The sequence below is a fragment of the Gossypium raimondii genome, chromosome 12, assembly GCF_025698545.1.
Source record: "Gossypium raimondii isolate GPD5lz chromosome 12, ASM2569854v1, whole genome shotgun sequence".
Taxonomy (NCBI): domain Eukaryota; kingdom Viridiplantae; phylum Streptophyta; class Magnoliopsida; order Malvales; family Malvaceae; genus Gossypium; species Gossypium raimondii.
The window spans coordinates 50,523,007-50,545,993 of NC_068576.1; the positions used below are offsets into that span (position 1 = coordinate 50,523,007).

The 22,987-nt window shown below is 35.5% G+C and overlaps 1 protein-coding gene and 1 pseudogene across 1 annotated transcript; both read left to right on the plus strand.

Moving 5' to 3' along the window:
• The first annotated feature begins 9,272 nt into the window (after window positions 1–9,272).
• Window positions 9,273–10,951, plus strand: LOC128035609 (pectinesterase PPME1-like; annotated as a pseudogene).
• A 1,990-nt stretch (window positions 10,952–12,941) lies between these two features.
• On the plus strand, window positions 12,942–14,824 carry LOC105764860 (pectinesterase PPME1). The gene is made up of 4 exons (XM_012583643.2): window positions 12,942–13,616; window positions 13,711–13,917; window positions 13,995–14,248; window positions 14,360–14,824. The coding sequence occupies exons 1-4, from the start codon at window positions 13,122–13,124 to the stop codon at window positions 14,523–14,525; spliced, it is 1,122 nt and encodes a 373-aa protein (XP_012439097.1). The 5' UTR covers window positions 12,942–13,121; the 3' UTR covers window positions 14,526–14,824.
• Window positions 14,825–22,987: the final 8,163 nt, after the last annotated feature.

Sequence of the window (22,987 nt, forward strand, 5' to 3'; positions counted from 1 at the left end):
TTCATTCATCCCCAACTTATTCATGCCAGTAACATATCCTCACAATATTGCTAATTCAAGCAGACTCTCGTCTACATCTTTGCTGGGTGGAAATACCTAGCCATCCATTTTATTTTATTTTATTTTATTTTCCCTTCCCATGGCTTGTATTTTAACAAATAGCCAAATGTCAATAAGAAGCGGAATTTAGTCTTATTTTTATTAATAGTAAGGATGTTGATATTTTCCATTACGTAAACAAATTCCATCATATCAAGTTAAAATTATGTAAAAATATCCATCATATATCCAAGTTCACTGATTCGATAAGTCAAGGTGATTTCACAAACTTTTGTATTTTAGCAAATAAATGGATAATTACTGTATATTTGTGTAATAGCTCATTTTCAGTGGTGACAAAAATAGTGGATTTGGGACCATGATTTTGACAAGCAGTCAGTATTTTAATTATTTTTTTATAAACGCATTTTAATTAATTATTTAATATTTACAGGGTTAATTCCCCCCTTAATGACTTCCTAGGGTTTAGGTTCTTCCTTTCCCAAACAGTTGATCCGTTGAGTAGCCATATAAAACAGTTAACAAATCATACCTCCACTCGCTAATCCCCCATAGAGGGATTAGTTCCTCATGGTTTTCATAAACAGTATGGAATTGGGGTAAATATAGAACATGATAAATGTAAAAGCCCGATTTTGGGTCTAGTCGGAACAGTGGTTGTAACACCCCCTAACCCCAAACCGTCGCCGGAATAAGTTTACGAGGCATTACCAGACATATCAAACAATTTACGGATAAGTCGTAATAAAATATCAATCGTAATATAATTGTATAACTAAGTCTCTGTAATAAACTTTCAATGTTTAAAACATAAATTAAAGTAAAATGAAACTCCTTCGAGTTCTCCGAATTATTATTTTTATTTTTAAAAAAATTTCGGCAGCATTTTTGCTTATTTTTACATAAAACCCCCTGCAATTTAAAAACCATATCATTTCCAATCACAACCAATTCAATCAATTCAACCAATTCATTTCACATTCTCAATTTCTATTCCAAATATCTTCTAATCAACCTAATCAACATAATATCAATTTAAATTTAACAATATACTAAATTAAATAAAAATAATTAAACTTCTTTCATTTTAATGCATAAACTTATAATACTAACATTTTTTTAACCATTTATATTAAAAACATAATAACCTTTATACACATCCTATGTACATGCCACATTACCAAAAGAAAATATACATCACCAAAAGTTTGTCAAGTCGTCCGGCTTTGGATGTCGGTTCAAGATTTGACTTCTACAACTCAAGACGGAAACAACAAACATTGAGTATGCATATACTCAGTGGTATCACTATAATTCAATTTATAATTAAATACATTAAATCACACGCATACTTTTCATTACAATTATCACCACAAATAAACAATTCAATCTTTTAATATTATCAGTTAATTATATATATCATTTTTATTTCTTTATTTCAAATTTCACTTTTCACATATACTATATCATACAAGATTAGTTTTATCAGTAAATTTATTTTATTTATCCCTATTAACTTGACTTGGACTCGGCGGATACACGGATTCCAACCAAACACACCAAGAAAAAAGAATCAAGAACGGTAGCGAAGAATAAGAATAAAGATAAAGATTCAACACACAAAGTCTTGAACTCGTAATAAAGAACGGTAATAAAGATTCGACACACAAAGTGCCGAGTCGATAACAATAACAGTAACAGTATTCGACACACAAAGTGCCAAATCAGTAATAGTAATAGTAGTCAGCACATAAGTGCCTGATCAGTAAGCCGACAATTACCCCGTACTCTTCCATATCCTATGGAATGCCAACTATATCCGACTAGCCCGACTAGTTAATAGGGTATTTAATTCACTTTTCAGAACAGTTTTTCATCTTAGTTCAGTATCAATTATAAATTCCTTATTTCAATCGGGCCACAAGATACAAGAGAAATTATTACTTCAGTAATTTCACAATTCAATGCATTATATATAACAATATTCAGTATTTTCACAATTCACTCAGTACTCAAAACAATATCCAGTATTCCAATAAATCAATTCAGTATCAGTTTCAATTTCAATACCATGTTATAAATTTATCATTTATTAAACACTTACCTTAAAATACTTACCACACATAATTAGCAAATTAAACACTTAATAATAATAAAGTTTGAATTATAGTGATACAAACCGTGATTCTCGTGTCTATTCCTCGTCCACTTTTTCTTTTCCTTTCCTCGTGGATGCCTCGGGTGCGATATTAGCAAATTAAATTCCAAGCTTTAAAAACCCTATTTTCCCTTTTTCTTTCTTTTTCTTCTTTCTTTCCCCTGTTTCGTTTGCTTCTCTGTTTCTTTGTTCTTTCTATTCTGTTTCTTTTCTTTTGCTTTGTTTTTATTTCCTTTTATGTTTAATTAATTATTATTTATAAAATATCTACTTTAATAACAAATATAATTAATACATTTGTACCACATCATAACCTTACAATTGTCACTACTTAATTTGTTTATCAATTAAAAATCTCATTATATAATTATTTAATTAATTAATGTCTTTTACTTAAATTTTAAGTAAATAATAATTATAATACAAGTGTATATATATTATTATTACACTTGTACCATCTTTTCACCATACTTTTGTCTTAATTTTAATTTATTCTATAATAAAATAATTCAATTAATATAAATTACCATTTGAATAAATAATTATAATAATTGTAATAGTTATGTACATATAATATTTATATATAACTTAAACAAAATCTTGAATTTAATGCATATGCCACCTCATTTATGGGACTTGGCATATTTGCCTATTTAGTCCTTTTAACTTTCTTTTAATCTATAATTAAACTTTCACTTCTATTGCAATTTAATCCTTTTTCCTAATCATTCTTAATTAGACTAAATCCACTTAATTAATACCTAATAATCACTCAACTAAACTCATAATTACTTCTAATAATTATTTTCGAACTCAATTCACTAAGACGGAGGCCCGATAATACACACACTTTTCCGGTGCCCACAGATTTTGGGCCGTTACAGTGGTTTTGGGACCACAAATCTGACGGGGAAAAATGTAATGACCTGAATTTTCAGAGGTGTCGGAACGGTGATTCGAGATCACTAAATTCGACAAATGGGTAGAAAATATTATTAATTTAGTGAGTATAAGTTAATGTGAAGTTAGGAAAATTTTTGAAATAGTGAATAGTACACTAGAAATAAATATTAAAATAATTAGAATCGAAAATGAGGTATCGAGACCTCGGGGATTTTAAACCGAGCCATAAATATTTTTATAAATATTTATGTAGTGTTAAAAAAGTTAGTATTAAATTTTCGTTAAGAAATTTTAAAGTTCCCATAATTAATTGAACAAAAAGGACTAAATTGTAACAAATGCAAAATTATGAGAAATGATTAAATAGCTTAAATGATAAAAGGAAGAGGGCTTAAAAGGCAAATAGACCCAAGTCCTATTTGGGCTGGACGGCAAAGGCATGAAATCAGCAATAAAGTAAGGAGAATTAATGGCAAAATTGGAATATTGCAAAATTTACTTAATAAAGTTAGGACCAAAGTGGAATTATCTAGATTTCTCTTTATTTTTCTGCATTCTCATCAGAAAAAACACCATAGAAGGGTTTCCTTAAGCTGGTTCTTCCTATTTTTACTGCAGGTAAGTTCAATTCTTGATTATTTCCTGAAAATTTTGTGTTTTGTGACTTTTACAACTAGGCCCACTTATTGTATTCATTAGTTTTTGATTCTATGAAAGAAGTTGAAAGTTGTTATGAATACATGCTGGAAGTATATGATGATTTAGCATGGAATTAGAGCTTTAAATTGTTCATATGCTGATTTTATTGGAAGAATTGAATAGAAAGTGAATGTTTGGGACCTAATAGTAAAAGAGTTTGAAGATAGAGTTACATGTGAAAATTATGAATTTCAATAGTTGTGGTACAACTTATAATGTCTAGGTAAAGTATTAATTGAGAAAATTAGATTAATTGAGGGGTTAATTGAGAAATGACCGAATTGTATAAATTGTGAAATTTGGGGCAAAATGGAAACAACATTTTACACTAAAGCAGTTTTGGACAGCAGCAGTAGTATAACTTTGAAAAATCACCAAAAATTGTGAGAATTTAATTAGAGGGTGAATAAAATATGAAATTAAATCTTATTGAGTCTAGTTTCTCATAGAAGAAACGGTGTAAGCAATAGAATTTTAAATCATGAGATATAATAAATTTTGTGATATAAGGTCAGAATGATTTCGGGTTCCCCTGTTCTGAATTTGGAAAATAATCAAAAATTGAAGAAAAATAATTATGAGTTATAATTTATATTCTTAGAATCTTTAATGAATCCATTTTCATAGGAAACAAACGAAAACATCATCGGAATTCTGTACAATTATCTAATTCATTTTTAGTGAAGAGTGGTTGGAGCTGTCAGACAGCGAAACATGGGAAACTTTAAAGAATAAACTGTAATAATTGGCTGAACCAAAAATTTTGAAAATTTTATGGTAAGAAGATATGTGAGTCTAGTTTCAGGGAAAATTTACGGATCTTAATTTTAAGCTCTGTATCTCCAGATAAAAATAATTTAGTGACCCTGACTCAGATGGACAGCTTGAATTTTACATATAAGAAAATAGTGAAAGTATGAATAATGTTGTTTAAATGTGTTATACACATTAAGGATGAGGAATGGAGAGGAGGTGGAGGAAAATTGGGAAATATATGAATGATTTGTGTATAATTGGTCATATGCTTGATTATAATTGATAAACGATGAAATAGAAATGATGCTTATATTTGTGCATTATTGGTCAGGGTTTAAGCTTATGTGTGAAAATAAAGTTTCATAGTATGTGTGTATGGTATATTCGGTATATGATTTGGCATGAAATAATGTCATGAATGGTTTATGAATTAACACATGTTGGTAAGCCTGATACATGAATAAATGTTGTGCTCATCCATGCTTATAATGCTTATGCTATATGTTTATTTGGCTAACATATTTGGTATACATGCTTAGGCTTTGGCCAAGTAGTGGCTAGACTATGCCACGTTAAATTTATAAGTTATGCATTGAAATGGTTTATCATGTGGTTAGCCCCAAAAAGAGTTATGTTTAAATACACTAGCTTGCGACTATGGTTGAATGATATGTTTATATCTTGTGTGATGTGCATAGAAAACGAGTGTGGAAAGACAATGAAAAGTAAGTTCATATGGCTGAAATCTAATGATTAAATGTTAATTTCGTAAATTATATAATGTATGATGAAATATATATTTATTGATGAAATGAGAATAAAATAAAAATGCGAAAACTGAATAAATAATCAAATTGAGCGGAACGCCGGATTTGAGTACTTCTAATCAGTGACAAGTGATAAAGTGATAAGTGGTAGCTTTAGCTACACTTATCTGATCAAGTGACAAAGTGATAAGTGGTAGCTTTAGCTACACTTATCTGATCAAGTGACAAAGTGATAAGTGGTAGCCTAGCTACACTTATCTGATCAAGTGACAAAGTGAAAAGTAGTAGCTTTAGATACTCTTATCTGATCAAGTGACAAAGTGATAAGTGGTAGCCTAGCGACACTTATCTGATCAAGTGACAAAGTGATAAGTGGTAGCCTAGCTACACTTATCTGATCAGGGACAAGTGATAAGTGATCATACGTAAGACCATAGTTATACTATGGCAAAGTGGAAGTGAAGTACTCAATTTTCCGTAACCGTTCCCTAATTTGATTAAGGATGGTAAGTGACAAATGGACCCAAAAGAATTAAAGTAAATGGATAACTGGTAGTGTATTTATACCAGGATGATGTTGTTATTTAAGCTAAAGTGATATTTTCATTGCAAAATTGAGAATTTCATAAATGTGTTATAGAATGGTATAATCGATAAACGTTGAGTTAAATGGTAAATACGTATTAGTGTTGAACTTAATGTCATTGAATTGTACGTGAATTAAATGGAAATTGTTAGTGATATGATTTAAATTATGAGCATGAGAAATTACAAATTGAATGCAATGGAAATGAAGCATTAAATTGCATGAGTATGTATCGGGTCTCGTAGGCCCTAATTATTATGATTATAATATTTTGAGGATATATTGTGAAAAGTTATAGAAACATGTTAATTATTTTGAAAGTTTTAATTTAGATGAAATTTTATAACTCGGTTAAAATATATTTACAAGTGTATGTGTTTTGGTAATGCCTCGTACCCTATTCCGGTGTTGGATACAGGTAAGGGGTGTTACAATAAATGAATTGAGTGTAGAGTTTAAGAAAACGCCTGATTTGTATTAAAGATCAATATGAATCCACAAAGTTTGATCGTCTTTACAAATCAGATCTCTCGAGATAAAGCAATAACAACTTGAAAATAATTCTAAAAACCTAAAAGAAAGAATATCTGAACTGGAATTAAAAGAAAAAAACTATACTAAGTAATTGATGTCCGTAACATGTGAAAAAAGATCCTATTTATAGATTTCAGGTGGCCTTCGTCGTCAACCCTAGGTTAGTTTAAGTTCTAGAGCTTTAAGTTTGATTAAGCAAACCAAAACGCCCTTTGGCTCGTGTTAGTTTCCGTCCAGAGTCGATGTCGCGATACATCAGGACCTGTGTCGCAACAAAGGATTCTATACGCTCCTCTTGGGATATCTTTAGGGGTATGTCGCAACACCCTTATATTGTGTCGCAACATCGCAAGCAGTTTCGTGATTTCTTTATTCTGCTCCCTAAGTTGCAACATTGATCATTTTGTGTTGAGACATAGTGACCAGCATCTGTTAATTACTCCTTCTAATGCTCTTCTGCACACTTACACAGTTCATTAGCTTCCCCTTAAACCTTATCCAGCCCCTAAGGTTAATAAAAGGCTCAATTTGTACATCACATTACATTTAAGAAAAGTTGCAAGAACATAATTAAAATCTAACGAAAATGCTTGCTTTCAACCTCCTAAAGTGCGGAAATTAGTTTAATCTACTACACGAAATTACGGTATATCAAGTACACGACTTCATCCTCGAATCCACGATTTATAATGTCATTTATAGCCCTTTTCACATAATTTTGGCTTTTTTTAATAGCTAAATCAAGTCATTTTGTAATAATATATGTTTTTACAGGTTAAATAGTTAACTTAGTTTTTTTTAATAGATTTTATTGTATTTGATAGCTAAAAAAAGGTTATGTGGTTCTATAAGATGAACCGAGAGTTAATAATGTAATTTCAGGCCAAAACTGCTGCTGATGTCGTGACCACAAAGTATGGAAGTAATATAAATATTAACTTTGTTAATTACCGTTTGATTCTTTTTTAGTAATATAAATACTTGGTTAATTTAAATATAATTGAATTGAGGTGTAGAGTTAAAAAAAATACCTGATTTGTAGTAAAGATGAATATGAATTCACAAAGTTTGATCGTCTTTACAAATCAGATCTCTCGAGATAAAGCAAGAACAACTTGAAAATAATTCTAAAAACCTAAAAGAAAGAATATCTGAACTGGAATTAAAAGAAAAAAACTATACTAAGTAATTGATGTCCGTAACATGTGAAAAAAGATCCTATTTATAGATTTCAGGTGGCCTTCGTCGTCAACCCTAGGTTAGTTGAAGTTCTAGAGCTTCAAGTTTGATTATGCAAACCAAAACGCCCTCTGGCTCGTGTTAGTTTCCGTCCAGAGTCGATGTCGCGATACATCAGGACCTGTGTCGCAACAAAGGATTCTATACACTCCTCTTGGGATATCTTTAGGGGTATGTCGCAACACCCTTATATTGTGTCGCAACATCGAAAGCAGTTTCGTGATTTCTTTATTCTGCTCCCTAATTTGCTACATTGATCATTTTGTGTTGAGACATAGTGACCAGCATCTGTTAATTACTCCTTCTGATGCTCTCCTGCACACTTACACGTTCATTAGCTTCCCTTAAACCTCATCCACCCCTAAGGTTAATAAAAGGCTCAATTTGTACATCACATTACATTTAAGAAAAGTTGCAAGAACATAATTAAAATCTAACGAAAATGCTTGCTTTTAACCTCCTAAAGTGCAGAAATTAGTTTAATCTAATACACGGAATTACGGTATATCAAGTACACGACTTCATGCTCGAATCCACGATTTATAATGTTATTTATAGCCCTTTTCACAAAATTTTGGCTTTTTTTTAATAGCTAAATCAAGTCATTTTGTAATAATATATGTTTTTACAGGTTAAATAGTTAACTTAGTTTTTTTTAATAGATTTTATTGTATTTGATAGCTAAAAAAAGGTTATGTGGTTCTACAAGATGAACCGAGAGTTAATAATGGAATTTCAGGCCAAAACCGCTGCTGATGTCGTGACCACAAAGTATGGAAGTAATATAAATATTAACTTTGCTAATTACCATTTGATTCCTTTTTAGTAATATAAATACTTGCTTAATTTAAATCTGTTCCTATAATATACTTTAAGATTTATTCCCTATGTTTTATATAATCACAACTCGTGTGAAATTGCCCTATAAAATTTGTAGTTTTATTTAGAAATTTAGTACGTTATAGATATTTTATGTTCGGTATTGTGTTTCAGAGATTCTATCAACAAATTTTTCCACCTTTCACTTAATGAAAGAAAAGGAAACATAAAACTTAATTGGCAATTTCAATTAGAATCAAACTTTTCCTCATTTATATAAACCTAATAGATAATTAATTTAGTAATAACTTTAAAATAAACAAGTAAGTATTAACGGGCAACAAAGGAAGGCAACAACATAAAATATTTCCATTCCTTACATTAAATTCAACGGTTTAGGTTTTGCACTTAGGATTATTGTTCAATGATCATGGTGTCTCAAGTCCAAATTCCGTGTATTTGGCAACAATTATATTCAATTTATACTCATTAATGGCGATCAACTGCCAAATGCTCGGTCTGAACTGTAGCAATGCTTGCACCACGAACTACGCAAATGAGTGGCAATGCGAGGAATCCTCCAAGGCTCATTTTTTTTAATATTTTTTTTGTCACCAATTTATCTTATAAATTGGAGTCACTTAGAATTCAAAGACAACCTCAATAATCAATAAACGAAGAAAATAAACAAATTACTCTTTTTATTAAAAGGAAAGAAGCAGGAGGAGGAAATGGATGGAAAAGAATCGAGGGCAATGAAGTTTATGCTTTAGCAATGTGTGCAAGTATTCTCCTCTTTGCTCCGATTGTTGTGTCACAACCAATACCGGCAGATAAATCCCAAGTAGAAGCTTGGTTTAATGGCATTATCAAGCCGGTGAAGGAAAGGGGTACAACCTTAGACCCTGAATTGGTTCAAGCCGAGACAGAACCTAGAATCATAAAGGTGATGCAAGGTGGGGGTGGAGAATTCGATACCATAACCAAAGCCATCGAGAGCGTTCCATCAGGGAACGCCAAACGCGTGATTATATCCATCGGACCTGGATCTTACAAAGAGAAAATTAGAATTGAAAGAAATAAGCCTTTCATTACATTGTTAGGAGATCCTAAAAACATGCCAAATTTGACATTTGACGGCACCGCCAAGCAATATGGAACCGTAGATAGTGCCACTCTTATTACTGAGAGTAATTACTTTGTGGGTGCTAATCTCAATATAGTGGTAAGTTAATGTAGAGTTTAGACAACCATGATCTGTCCTTTATTGAATTGATTATTAAAGGGATTTTTTTTATGGTGGCATGTTATGCATATAGAACTCTGCTCCAAGGCCAGACGGGAAAATGGTAGGAGCACAAGCGGTTGCTCTGAGAGTCTCCGCGACAGGTCGGCTTTCTATAACTGCAAGATCATTGGCTTCCAGGACACTTTGTGCGATGACAGGGGCAACCATTTCTTTAAGGATTGCCATATTCGTGGCACTGTTGATTTCATTTTCGGAAGCGGGACATCTTTATATCTGGTATTCATATTCCCAATGCGTGAAATATGATGTATTATACCCCCATATATATATTTGACAAGAAAAGTGGGATGCAGAACACGGAAATATTCGTGGTAGGAGATCCAGAAGGAGATCCGGAAATGGCAATAATTACAGCACAAGCGCGAGAAAGTTCATCGGAGGACACGGGTTATTCGTTCGTGCATGGCAGAATTACAGGAACAGCGAAGGACGTATTTTTGGGCAGGGCCTGGAAGAGCAGTCCGAGGGTTGTTTATTCTTATACTGAAATGGACGAAATCGTCCATCCTGGTGGATGGTCTAGTAATCGCCAACCTGAACGAGCCGAGTAAGATAATACTCAGCCTTACAACGTTACATGCCTACAAGTAAACTAATCTTTCCCAACTTATTGATAAATTTTTTAAGATATATAATGTGAGAATGGTTTGACACGCAGCACTGTGTACTACGGGGAATACAAATGCACGGGGAAAGGCGCGACTCCTGCTACACGAGAGAAATTCGTCAAACAACTATCGGATGCGGAAGCTAAACCATTCTTGGTTCTTGACTACGTTGAAGGTACCAAATGGTTGCTTCCTCCTCCGACAGTACCTAAATAATTCATTCATTCCCAACTTTTTCATGCCGGCAACATATCCTCACAGTATTGCTAATTCAAGCAGACTCTCGTCTACCTCTTTGCTGGGTGGAAATAACTAGCCGTCCATTTTTTTTTTTTTTTTCCTTCCCACGGCTTGTATTTTAACAAATAGCCAAATGTCAATAAGAAGCAGAATTTAGTCTTATTTTTATTAATAGTAAGGATGTTGATATTTGCCATTATGTAGAAAATTTCCATCATATCAAGTTAAAATTATGTAATAATATCCATCATATATCCAAGTTCATTGATTCAATAAGTCAAGGTGATTTCACAAAATTTTGCATTTTAGCAAATAAATGGACCATTACTGTATATTTGTGTAACAGCTCGTTTTCAGTAGTGCCAGAAATAGTGGAATTGGGACCACGATTTTGACAAGCAGTCAGTATTTTAATTAATTTTTCTTTGATAAACTTATTTTAATTATTTATTTAGTATTTGCTGGGTTCATGCCCCCCTTAATGACTTCCTAGGGTTTAGGTTCTTCCTTTCCCAAACAGTTGGTCCGTTGAGTAGCCCTATAAAACAGCTAACAAATCATACCTCCACTCGCTAATCCCCCATAGAGGGATTAGATCCTCAAGGTTTTCATAAATAATATGGAATTGAGTTAAAGATAGAACATGATAATTGAATTGAGGTGTAGAGTTAAAAAAAATACCTGATTTGTAGTAAAGATGAATATGAATTCACAAAGTTTGATCGTCTTTACAAATCAGATCTCTCGAGATAAAGCAAGAACAACTTGAAAATAATTCTAAAAACCTAAAAGAAAGAATATCTGAACTGGAATTAAAAGAAAAAAACTATACTAAGTAATTGATGTCCGTAACATGTGAAAAAAGATCCTATTTATAGATTTCAGGTGGCCTTCGTCGTCAACCCTAGGTTAGTTGAAGTTCTAGAGCTTCAAGTTTGATTATGCAAACCAAAACGCCCTCTGGCTCGTGTTAGTTTCCGTCCAGAGTCGATGTCGCGATACATCAGGACCTGTGTCGCAACAAAGGATTCTATACACTCCTCTTGGGATATCTTTAGGGGTATGTCGCAACACCCTTATATTGTGTCGCAACATCGAAAGCAGTTTCGTGATTTCTTTATTCTGCTCCCTAATTTGCTACATTGATCATTTTGTGTTGAGACATAGTGACCAGCATCTGTTAATTACTCCTTCTGATGCTCTCCTGCACACTTACACAGTTCATTAGCTTCCCCTTAAACCTCATCCAGCCCCTAAGGTTAATAAAAGGCTCAATTTGTACATCACATTACATTTAAGAAAAGTTGCAAGAACATAATTAAAATCTAACGAAAATGCTTGCTTTTAACCTCCTAAAGTGCGGAAATTAGTTTAATCTAATACACGGAATTACGGTATATCAAGTACACGACTTCATGCTCGAATCCACGATTTATAATGTTATTTATAGCCCTTTTCACAAAATTTTGGCTTTTTTTTAATAGCTAAATCAAGTCATTTTGCAATAATATATGTTTTTACAGGTTAAATAGTTAACTTTTTTTTTAATAGATTTTATTGTATTTGATAGCTAAAAAAAGGTTATGTGGTTCTACAAGATGAACCGAGAGTTAATAATGGAATTTCAGGCCAAAACCGCTGCTGATGTCGTGACCACAAAGTATGGAAGTAATATAAATATTAACTTTGCTAATTACCATTTGATTCCTTTTCAGTAATATAAATACTTGCTTAATTTAAATCTGTTCCTATAATATACTTTAAGATTTATTCCCTATGTTTTATATAATCACAACTCGTGTGAAATTGCCCTATAAAATTTGTAGTTTTATTTAGAAATTTAGTACGTTATAGATATTTTATGTTCGGTATTGTGTTTCGTAGATTCTATCAACAAATTTTTTCCACCTTTCACGAATGAAAGAAAAGGAAACATAAAACTTAATTGGCAATTTCCAATTAGAATCAAACTTTTCCTCATTTATATAAACCTAATAGATAATTAATTTAGTAATAACTTTAAAATAAACAAGTAAGTATTAACGGGGCAACAAAGGAAGGCAACAACATAAAATATTTCCATTCCTTACATTAAATTCAACCGGTTTAGGTTTTGCACTTAGGATTATTGTTCAATGATCATGGGTGTCTGAAGTCCAAATTCCGTGTATTTGGCAACAATTATATTCAATTTATACTCATTAATGGCGATCAACTGCCAAATGCTCGGTCTGAACTGTAGCAATGCTTGCACCACGAACTACGCAAATGAGTGGCAATGCGAGGAATCCTCCAAGGCTCATTTTTTTTAATATTTTTTTTGTCACCAATTTATCTTATAAATTGGAGTCACTTAGAATTCAAAGACAACCTCAATAATCAATAAACGAAGAAAATAAACAAATTACTCTTTTTATTAAAAGGAAAGAAGCAGGAGGAGGAAATGGATGGAAAAAGAATCGAGGGCAATGAAGTTTATGCTTTAGCAATGTGTGCAAGTATTCTCCTCTTTGCTCCGATTGTTGTGTCACAACCAATACCGGCAGATAAATCCCAAGTAGAAGCTTGGTTTAATGGCATTATCAAGCCGGTGAAGGAAAGGGGTACAACCTTAGACCCTGAATTGGTTCAAGCCGAGACAGAACCTAGAATCATAAAGGTGATGCAAGGTGGGGGTGGAGAATTCGATACCATAACCAAAGCCATCGAGAGCGTTCCATCAGGGAACGCCAAACGCGTGATTATATCCATCGGACCTGGATCTTACAAAGAGAAAATTAGAATTGAAAGAAATAAGCCTTTCATTACATTGTTAGGAGATCCTAAAAACATGCCAAATTTGACATTTGACGGCACCGCCAAGCAATATGGAACCGTAGATAGTGCCACTCTTATTACTGAGAGTAATTACTTTGTGGGTGCTAATCTCAATATAGTGGTAAGTTAATGTAGAGTTTAGACAACCATGATCTGTCCTTTATTGAATTGATTATTAAAGGGATTTTTTTTATGGTGGCATGTTATGCATATAGAACTCTGCTCCAAGGCCAGACGGGAAAATGGTAGGAGCACAAGCGGTTGCTCTGAGAGTCTCCGGCGACAGGTCGGCTTTCTATAACTGCAAGATCATTGGCTTCCAGGACACTTTGTGCGATGACAGGGGCAACCATTTCTTTAAGGATTGCCATATTCGTGGCACTGTTGATTTCATTTTCGGAAGCGGGACATCTTTATATCTGGTATTCATATTCCCAATGCGTGAAATATGATGTATTATACCCCCATATATATATTTGACAAGAAAAGTGGGATGCAGAACACGGAAATATTCGTGGTAGGAGATCCAGAAGGAGATCCGGAAATGGCAATAATTACAGCACAAGCGCGAGAAAGTTCATCGGAGGACACGGGTTATTCGTTCGTGCATGGCAGAATTACAGGAACAGCGAAGGACGTATTTTTGGGCAGGGCCTGGAAGAGCAGTCCGAGGGTTGTTTATTCTTATACTGAAATGGACGAAATCGTCCATCCTGGTGGATGGTCTAGTAATCGCCAACCTGAACGAGCCGAGTAAGATAATACTCAGCCTTACAACGTTACATGCCTACAAGTAAACTAATCTTTCCCAACTTATTGATAAATTTTTTAAGATATATAATGTGAGAATGGTTTGACACGCAGCACTGTGTACTACGGGGAATACAAATGCACGGGGAAAGGCGCGACTCCTGCTACACGAGAGAAATTCGTCAAACAACTATCGGATGCGGAAGCTAAACCATTCTTGGTTCTTGACTACGTTGAAGGTACCAAATGGTTGCTTCCTCCTCCGACAGTACCTAAATAATTCATTCATTCCCAACTTTTTCATGCCGGCAACATATCCTCACAGTATTGCTAATTCAAGCAGACTCTCGTCTACCTCTTTGCTGGGTGGAAATAACTAGCCGTCCATTTTTTTTTTTTTTTTTCCTTCCCACGGCTTGTATTTTAACAAATAGCCAAATGTCAATAAGAAGCAGAATTTAGTCTTATTTTTATTAATAGTAAGGATGTTGATATTTGCCATTATGTAGAAAATTTCCATCATATCAAGTTAAAATTATGTAATAATATCCATCATATATCCAAGTTCATTGATTCAATAAGTCAAGGTGATTTCACAAAATTTTGCATTTTAGCAAATAAATGGACCATTATCAGATATTTGTGTAATAAATTCGTTTTCGAGAGTGCGTAAATAGTGGAATTGGGACCACGATTTTGACAAGCAGTCAGTATTTTAATTAATTTTTCTTTGATAAACTTATTTTAATTATTTATTTAGTATTTGCTGGGTTCATGCCCCCCTTAATGACTTCCTAGGGTTTAGGTTCTTCCTTTCCCAAACAGTTGGTCCGTTGAGTAGCCCTATAAAACAGCTAACAAATCATACCTCCACTCGCTAATCCCCCATAGAGGGATTAGATCCTCAAGGTTTTCATAAATAATATGGAATTGAGTTAAAGATAGAACATGATAATTGAATTGAGGTGTAGAGTTAAAAAAAATACCTGATTTGTAGTAAAGATGAATATGAATTCACAAAGTTTGATCGTCTTTACAAATCAGATCTCTCGAGATAAAGCAAGAACAACTTGAAAATAATTCTAAAAACCTAAAAGAAAGAATATCTGAACTGGAATTAAAAGAAAAAAAACTATACTAAGTAATTGATGTCCGTAACATGTGAAAAAAGATCCTATTTATAGATTTCAACTGGCCTTCATCGTCAACCCTAGGTTAGTTGAAGTTCTAGAGCTTTAAGTTTGATTATGCAAACCAAAACGCCCTCTGGCTCGTGTTAGTTTCCGTCCAGAGTCGATGTCGCGATACATCAGGACCTGTGTCGCAACAAAGGATTCTATACACTCCTCTTGGGATATCTTTAGGGGTATGTCGCAACACCCTTATATTGTGTCGCAACATCGAAAGCAGTTTCGTGATTTCTTTATTCTGCTCCCTAATTTGCTACATTGATCATTTTGTGTTGAGACATAGTGACCAGCATCTGTTAATTACTCCTTCTGATGCTCTCCTGCACACTTACACAGTTCATTAGCTTCCCCTTAAACCTCATCCAGCCCTTAAGGTTAATAAAAGGCTCAATTTGTACATCACATTACATTTAAGAAAAGTTGCAAGAACATAATTAAAATCTAACGAAAATGCTTGCTTTTAACCTCCTAAAGTGCAGAAATTAGTTTAATCTAATACACGGAATTACGGTATATCAAGTACACGACTTCATGCTCGAATCCACGATTTATAATGTTATTTATAGCCCTTTTCACAAAATTTTGGCTTTTTTTTAATAGCTAAATCAAGTCATTTTGCAATAATATATGTTTTTACAGGTTAAATAGTTAACTTAGTTTTTTTTTTAATAGATTTTATTGTATTTGATAGCTAAAAAAAGGTTATGTGGTTCTACAAGATGAACCGAGAGTTAATAATGGAATTTCAGGCCAAAACCGCTGCTGATGTCGTGACCACAAAGTATGGAAGTAATATAAATATTAACTTTGCTAATTACCATTTGATTCCTTTTCAGTAATATAAATACTTGCTTAATTTAAATCTGTTCCTATAATATACTTTAAGATTTATTCCCTATGTTTTATATAATCACAACTCGTGTGAAATTGCCCTATAAAATTTGTAGTTTTATTTAGAAATTTAGTACGTTATAGATATTTTATGTTCGGTATTGTGTTTCAGTAGATTCTATCAACAAATTTTTTCCACCTTTCACGAATGAAAGAAAAGGAAACATAAAACTTAATTGGCAATTTCCAATTAGAATCAAACTTTTCCTCATTTATATAAACCTAATAGATAATTAATTTAGTAATAACTTTAAAATAAACAAGTAAGTATTAACGGGGCAACAAAGGAAGGCAACAACATAAAATATTTCCATTCCTTACATTAAATTCAACCGGTTTAGGTTTTGCACTTAGGATTATTGTTCAATGATCATGGGTGTCTGAAGTCCAAATTCCGTGTATTTGGCAACAATTATATTCAATTTATACTCATTAATGGCGATCAACTGCCAAATGCTCGGTCTGAACTGTAGCAATGCTTGCACCACGAACTACGCAAATGAGTGGCAATGCGAGGAATCCTCCAAGGCTCATTTTTTTTAATATTTTTTTTGTCACCAATTTATCTTATAAATTGGAGTCACTTAGAATTCAAAGACAACCTCAATAATCAATAAACGAAGAAAATAAACAAATTACTCTTTTTATTAAAAGGAAAGAAGCAGGAGGAGGAAATGGATGGAAAAAGAATCGAGGGCAATGAAGTTTATGCTTTAGCAATGTGTGCAAGTATTCTCCTCTTTGCTCCGATTGTTGTGTCACAACCAATACCGGCAGATAAATCCCAAGTAGAAGCTTGGTTTAATGGCATTATCAAGCCGGTGAAGGAAAGGGGTACAACCTTAGACCCTGAATTGGTTCAAGCCGAGACAGAACCTAGAATCATAAAGGTGATGCAAGGTGGGGGTGGAGAATTCGATACCATAACCAAAGCCATCGAGAGCGTTCCATCAGGGAACGCCAAACGCGTGATTATATCCATCGGACCTGGATCTTACAAAGAGAAAATTAGAATTGAAAGAAATAAGCCTTTCATTACATTGTTAGGAGATCCTAAAAACATGCCAAATTTGACATTTGACGGCACCGCCAAGCAATATGGAACCGTAGATAGTGCCACTCTTATTACTGAGAGTAATTACTTTGTGGGTGCTAATCTCAATATAGTGGTAAGTTAATGTAGAGTTTAGACAACCATGATCTGTCCTTTATTGAATTGATTATTAAAGGGATTTTTTTTATGGTGGCATGTTATGCATATAGAACTCTGCTCCAAGGCCAGACGGGAAAATGGTAGGAGCACAAGCGGTTGCTCTGAGAGTCTCCGGCGACAGGTCGGCTTTCTATAACTGCAAGATCATTGGCTTCCAGGACACTTTGTGCGATGACAGGGGCAACCATTTCTTTAAGGATTGCCATATTCGTGGCACTGTTGATTTCATTTTCGGAAGCGGGACATCTTTATATCTGGTATTCATATTCCCAATGCGTGAAATATGATGTATTATACCCCCATATATATATTTGACAAGAAAAGTGGGATGCAGAACACGGAAATATTCGTGGTAGGAGATCCAGAAGGAGATTCCAAAATGGCAATAATTACAGCACAAGCGCGAGAAAGTTCATCGGAGGACACGGGTTATTCGTTCGTGCATGGCAGAATTACAGGAACAGCGAAGGACGTATTTTTGGGCAGGGCCTGGAAGAGCAGTCCGAGGGTTGTTTATTCTTATACTGAAATGGACGAAATCGTCCATCCTGGTGGATGGTCTAGTAATCGCCAACCTGAACGAGCCGAGTAAGATAAGACTTAGCCAATCTTTCTACAACAGTTTCTTTACTTTCTCAACATGGTATCAAGAGCTAAGGTTCTTTGATTGCAGTCATATTTTTTTTTTCCTCTCATGGCTACAGATACAGCTCCTGATGGTGTTCCTACAGTTGATACACCGCGTCACTGTTCCAATACTCGTGAGGCTGGTCATTCGCAAGGAAATGGTGTATGTACTACAACATTTCAATATTTCTCTAAACATGATACTATAAAGCTTGCTCCGCATAATTTTCTTCGCTGGAAGCATCAGATTTTGTTGATTCTTGAAGGCTATGGCCTTGAAAGTTTTGTGTTAGGTACTACTCCTTCTCCTCCTCCTGTTGTTCTTGGTTCAGATGGTCAGGAAGTTGATAATCTAGAATTTCTTGTGGATCGTAAACAAGATAAGGTTCTTGCCTCCTGGCTTTTGTCAACTGTTACTGATGAGTTATTAGTTCATCTCACTAATTCCAAAACTAGTTTTGATATCTGGACTGTTATTGAACGACGATTTAGTGCAAAGTCCAATCTTAAGATCTCCAGCATGAGACATGCATTATATTCCCTCAAGAAGTCATCTTTATCTGTTAAAGATTATGTCTCTAAGGTCAGACAACTAAGTGATGACTTGACTGCTGCTGGTAGTTTTATCTCAGAACAAGAACAAGTTAGTGTGATTTTGGCCGGTCTTTTGGTTGAGTTTGAGTCAATCAGAATATTTGCTTCTGCCACTCCTTTGTCGCTTGACTTGTTAACGGAACTGTTGCTTGATTGTGAATCTCGTCAGTTAGAGTAGTTAACAGATGGGTCTTGTCAAGCTAATCTTGCAACTCATCAACAAGGCACGGAAGCTCCTTTGAAACAATCTGGTGGTTCTTTTCCTCGCACTCAACAGGATTCTAAGGGGTCGGGGAGAGGTTGGTCTCGTGGACGGTCCCGCGGAAATGGAAGGGGCTGGTCTCGTTCCAGGCCGAGTGTCAGTTGTGTGGAAAAGTAGGGCACATGGTTCAAACGTGTTATCACCGATTTGATGAGAGCTTTTCTGGTGCTACAGGGTCCAATTCGGTTCAGGTTAACTGTCATCAGTTACATGAATCTGGGTGCTCTTTTACTGTCCATTCTTGTCAAACGGGGGTTCATTGTTGTGGTCGTTTACATTCTCAGTCTACACCGTCCTCGCAGTCTGACACCGTCTGGTATCCTGACTCGGGTGCTACTAATCATATTACTTCTGATGTATCAAATCTTACAACGGCCTCTACATACGCAGGTAACAGTCGTGTAACTATGGGCAACGGAGAATCAGTTTCTATTGCTAACATAGGCTCTTCTTCCTTCTTAGCTGGGGATAGATTACTGAAACTTCAGAATGTTTTACATGTTCCTGCAGTGTGCAAGAACTTGATGTCTGTGGCACAATTTTCCAAGGATAATGGTGTCTATTTTGAATTTCATCTAGTTTTGTGTTTTGTGAAGGATATTCAGATAGGGGTGACACTACTCGAGGGCCGCATGCATGACGGGTTGTATCGCTTTCATCTTACCAAGTCGACACCCACCACTACCTTGAAGCCCCGTTCCAGTTTGCTAAATAATGCTGAACTATCTTCATTCTCCTTATGGCACAATAGACTCGGTCATCCGTGTAGTAATGTTCTTGCTCGTGTTTTAAAGTCATGTAATGTTTCCTTCAAAAGAGATTGTTTCCAACTGTTATGTACAGCTTGTCAGCTGGGGAAAGCACATAAACTTCCCTTTTCAGCTTCCACAACAGTATATACTTCCCCTTTTTCACTTGTAGTTTCGGATGTATGGGGTCCTGCAAGTGTGCCTTCAGGAGGCTATCGTTACTATGTTTCTTTTATTGATGTCTATAGCAGATACACTTAGCTTTATTTTCTCAAAACCAAGTCTGAAGTGGCTCAAAGCTTCATCAACTTTCATCGCATGGTTACTGTACAATTTGGCTGTTCTGTTAAGGTCCTTCAGACGGATGGGGGAGGTGCATATCGTGTCTTAACGACTGTTTTATCTCAACTTGGTATACAACATCGGACAACTTGTCCCTATACCTCGGAGCAAAACGGCATTGCTGAAAGGAAACATCGCCAAATTGTTGATATGGGCCTGTCCCTGTTAGCACAGTCTCATATGCCATTGAAGTTTTGGTTTTATGCATTTATACATGCTGCTCATTTGACTAACCGGTTGCCTACACCTGTTTTGGATCAGTCCAGTCCTTATGAACTACTGCACAAAGCTAGACCCGATTATGATTCCCTAAGGGTTTTCGGGTGTGCCTGTTTTCCCGATCTTAGGCCGTTTCAACAGCACAAATTCAGTTTCAGGTCTCAACGTTGTGTGTTTTTAGGCAGTGCTCCTACAGCTAAAGGATATCGTTGTCTTGCAGAGGATGGTCGAATATTCTTGTCGCGCCATGTCCGCTTTGATGAGACCAAGTTTCCCTTTAATGAAGGTTTTCAAACAGTTTCATCTTCTGGAGATGTTCCACGGTGTTCTTCTCGGTCTGTTCTTCCTGTGGTTAAGGCCACTACTCAACCTGCCTTTTCTCCGAGTTTACCTACTACAGTTCCGAATCTACCAATAAGTCCCATTATGGATGCATGTTCTGGTGCGGGGCCTTACTCTGAACGTAGCCCAGTGTCTTCCTCTCATGATGTTTCTGAAGCTGTAGGGGATCCTGTGTGTACTACTCAACGTACTAACACAGCACCAGCTCAACTACCTTCCGTTCCTGCTGACATTCCTAGGAACCGTCATTCCATGGTAACTCGCTCGAAGAATGGGATTTTTAAACCCAAGGTGTTTGCTTCTGTTTTGGATGAAACCGAGCCTACTACCATTCGTGAGGCGTTTCAAAGTCCTGAGTGGACAAAAGTAGCTACTGATGAGTATGATGCCTTGCTTGCCAATCATACGTGGGACCTTGTTGCCTTACCAGTAGGTCGTCGTGCTGTCGGTTGCAAGTGGGTCTTCAAGCTTAAGAAGCATGCGGATGGCTCTATTGCCAGGTATAAGGGCAGGTTAGTTGTTAAAGGATATCTACAGGAAGCTGGAGTGGACTTCCAAGAAACTTTTAGCCCTGTGGTCAAACCAACCACTATAAGGGTGGTACTTGCTTTGGCCGTGTCTCTTAATTGGCCCCTTAGACAGGTTGATATCAATAATGCCTTTTTGAATGGGGACTTAAGTGAAGATATCTACATGTTTCAGCCACCCGGTTTTGAGCAGAGTGGGTTAAATGGTGAACCACTTGTCTGCAAGTTGAACAAAGCACTATATGGGCTTAAACAAGCCCCTCGTGCATGGTTTCAAAAGTTACGGGATTTTTTGGTTTCTACAGGATTTATGGTCTCGAAGGCGGACAGCTCATTGTTTATTCTTCGATCGGGTGATCAATTGTTGCATGTTCTGGTTTATGTCGATGACATCATCGTCACCGGAAGTGATTCTCAGGCTATTGACAACTTTGTCACTCAACTCAATGATCGTTTTTCCTTGAAGGACCTAGGCAAGCTAAGTTATTTTCTCGGTATTGAGGTCCAATACATGGCTGACGGGGTGTTTCTATCTCAAACCAAATATATTCGAGACTTGCTTCACAAAGCCTCTATGGATCGGTCGAATAGCCTTCCAACGCCCATGGTCGCAGCTTGTCACCTATCTGCCAGTGAAGGAAATCCAGTTGAAGATCAAAGTTACTACCGAAGTATCGTTGGTGCACTACAATATGTAGTCATCACCAGGCCCGACATAGCTTATTCAGTGAACAAGGTATGCCAATTCATGCATAATCCACTGGATGTTCACTTCAAAGCTGTCAAACGGATTCTACGATATTTACAAGGAACCTTAAACTATGGGATACGGTTCACTCGAGCCTCAAAGTTTCTCTTAGAAGGATATTCGGATGCCAGTTGGGGGGCTGATATTGATGACCGTCGGTCTACTTCCGGGTTCTGTATTTTTCTTAGAGGTAATCCCATTTCTTGGAGTTCCAAGAAGCAATCTGTGGTCTCCCGATCCACAGCCGAGGCGGAGTATCGAAGTGTTGCGCATACAACCGTAGAGATACTTTGGATTCAGTCATTGCTAGCTGAATTGGGTGTTTCTGTTCCATCTAAAGCCTTAATATGGAGTGATAGTTCTGCTGCGGTTGCTGTAGCAGGAAATCCCGTCATGCACTCCAAATTCAAACATGTGGAGTTGGATGTCTTCTTTGTTAGAGAAAAGGTGGCAGCTGGAAAACTTCAAGTTGGTCATGTTCCAGGTTCCTTTCAACTTGCGGACATCTTAACAAAGCCCCTCTCCGTACCATTGTTCAGTAGATTTCGCAGTCAACTTAGAGTAGCTACTGTTAGTTAGAGGGTGATTAAGAAGAGTAGAGAAGTATGGGGAATATTAGGAAGTAAAACAATTCTGTTTCTGTTAGTAGTTACTGTTAGTTAGAAAAGCAGTTAAGTAACAACTTTCTGTATGCATTAAATACGTGTATTCTGTGGTTTTACAAAATATATACAGAAATCTTTCTACAACTGTTTCTTTACTTTCTCAACATTACAACGTTACATGCCTACAAGTAAACTAATATTTCCCAACTTATTGATAAATTTTTTAAGATATATAATGTGAGAATGGTTTGACACGCAGCACTGTGTACTACGGGGAATACAAATGCACGGGGAAAGGCGCGACTCCTGCTACACGAGAGAAATTCGTCAAACAACTATCGGATGCGGAAGCTAAACCATTCTTGGTTCTTGACTACGTTGAAGGTACCAAATGGTTGCTTCCTCCTCCGACATACCTAAATAATTCATTCAT

Coding starts and splice junctions, on each gene's coding strand:
- LOC105764860 (XM_012583643.2), top strand. CDS start 13,122: ATGGATGGAAAAAGAATCGAGGGCAATGAAGTTTATGCTTTAGCAATG. Junction 13,617..13,710: donor GTGCTAATCTCAATATAGTG/GTAAGTTAATGT, acceptor TTATGCATATAG/AACTCTGCTCCAAGGCCAGA. Junction 14,249..14,359: donor CGCCAACCTGAACGAGCCGA/GTAAGATAATAC, acceptor TTTGACACGCAG/CACTGTGTACTACGGGGAAT.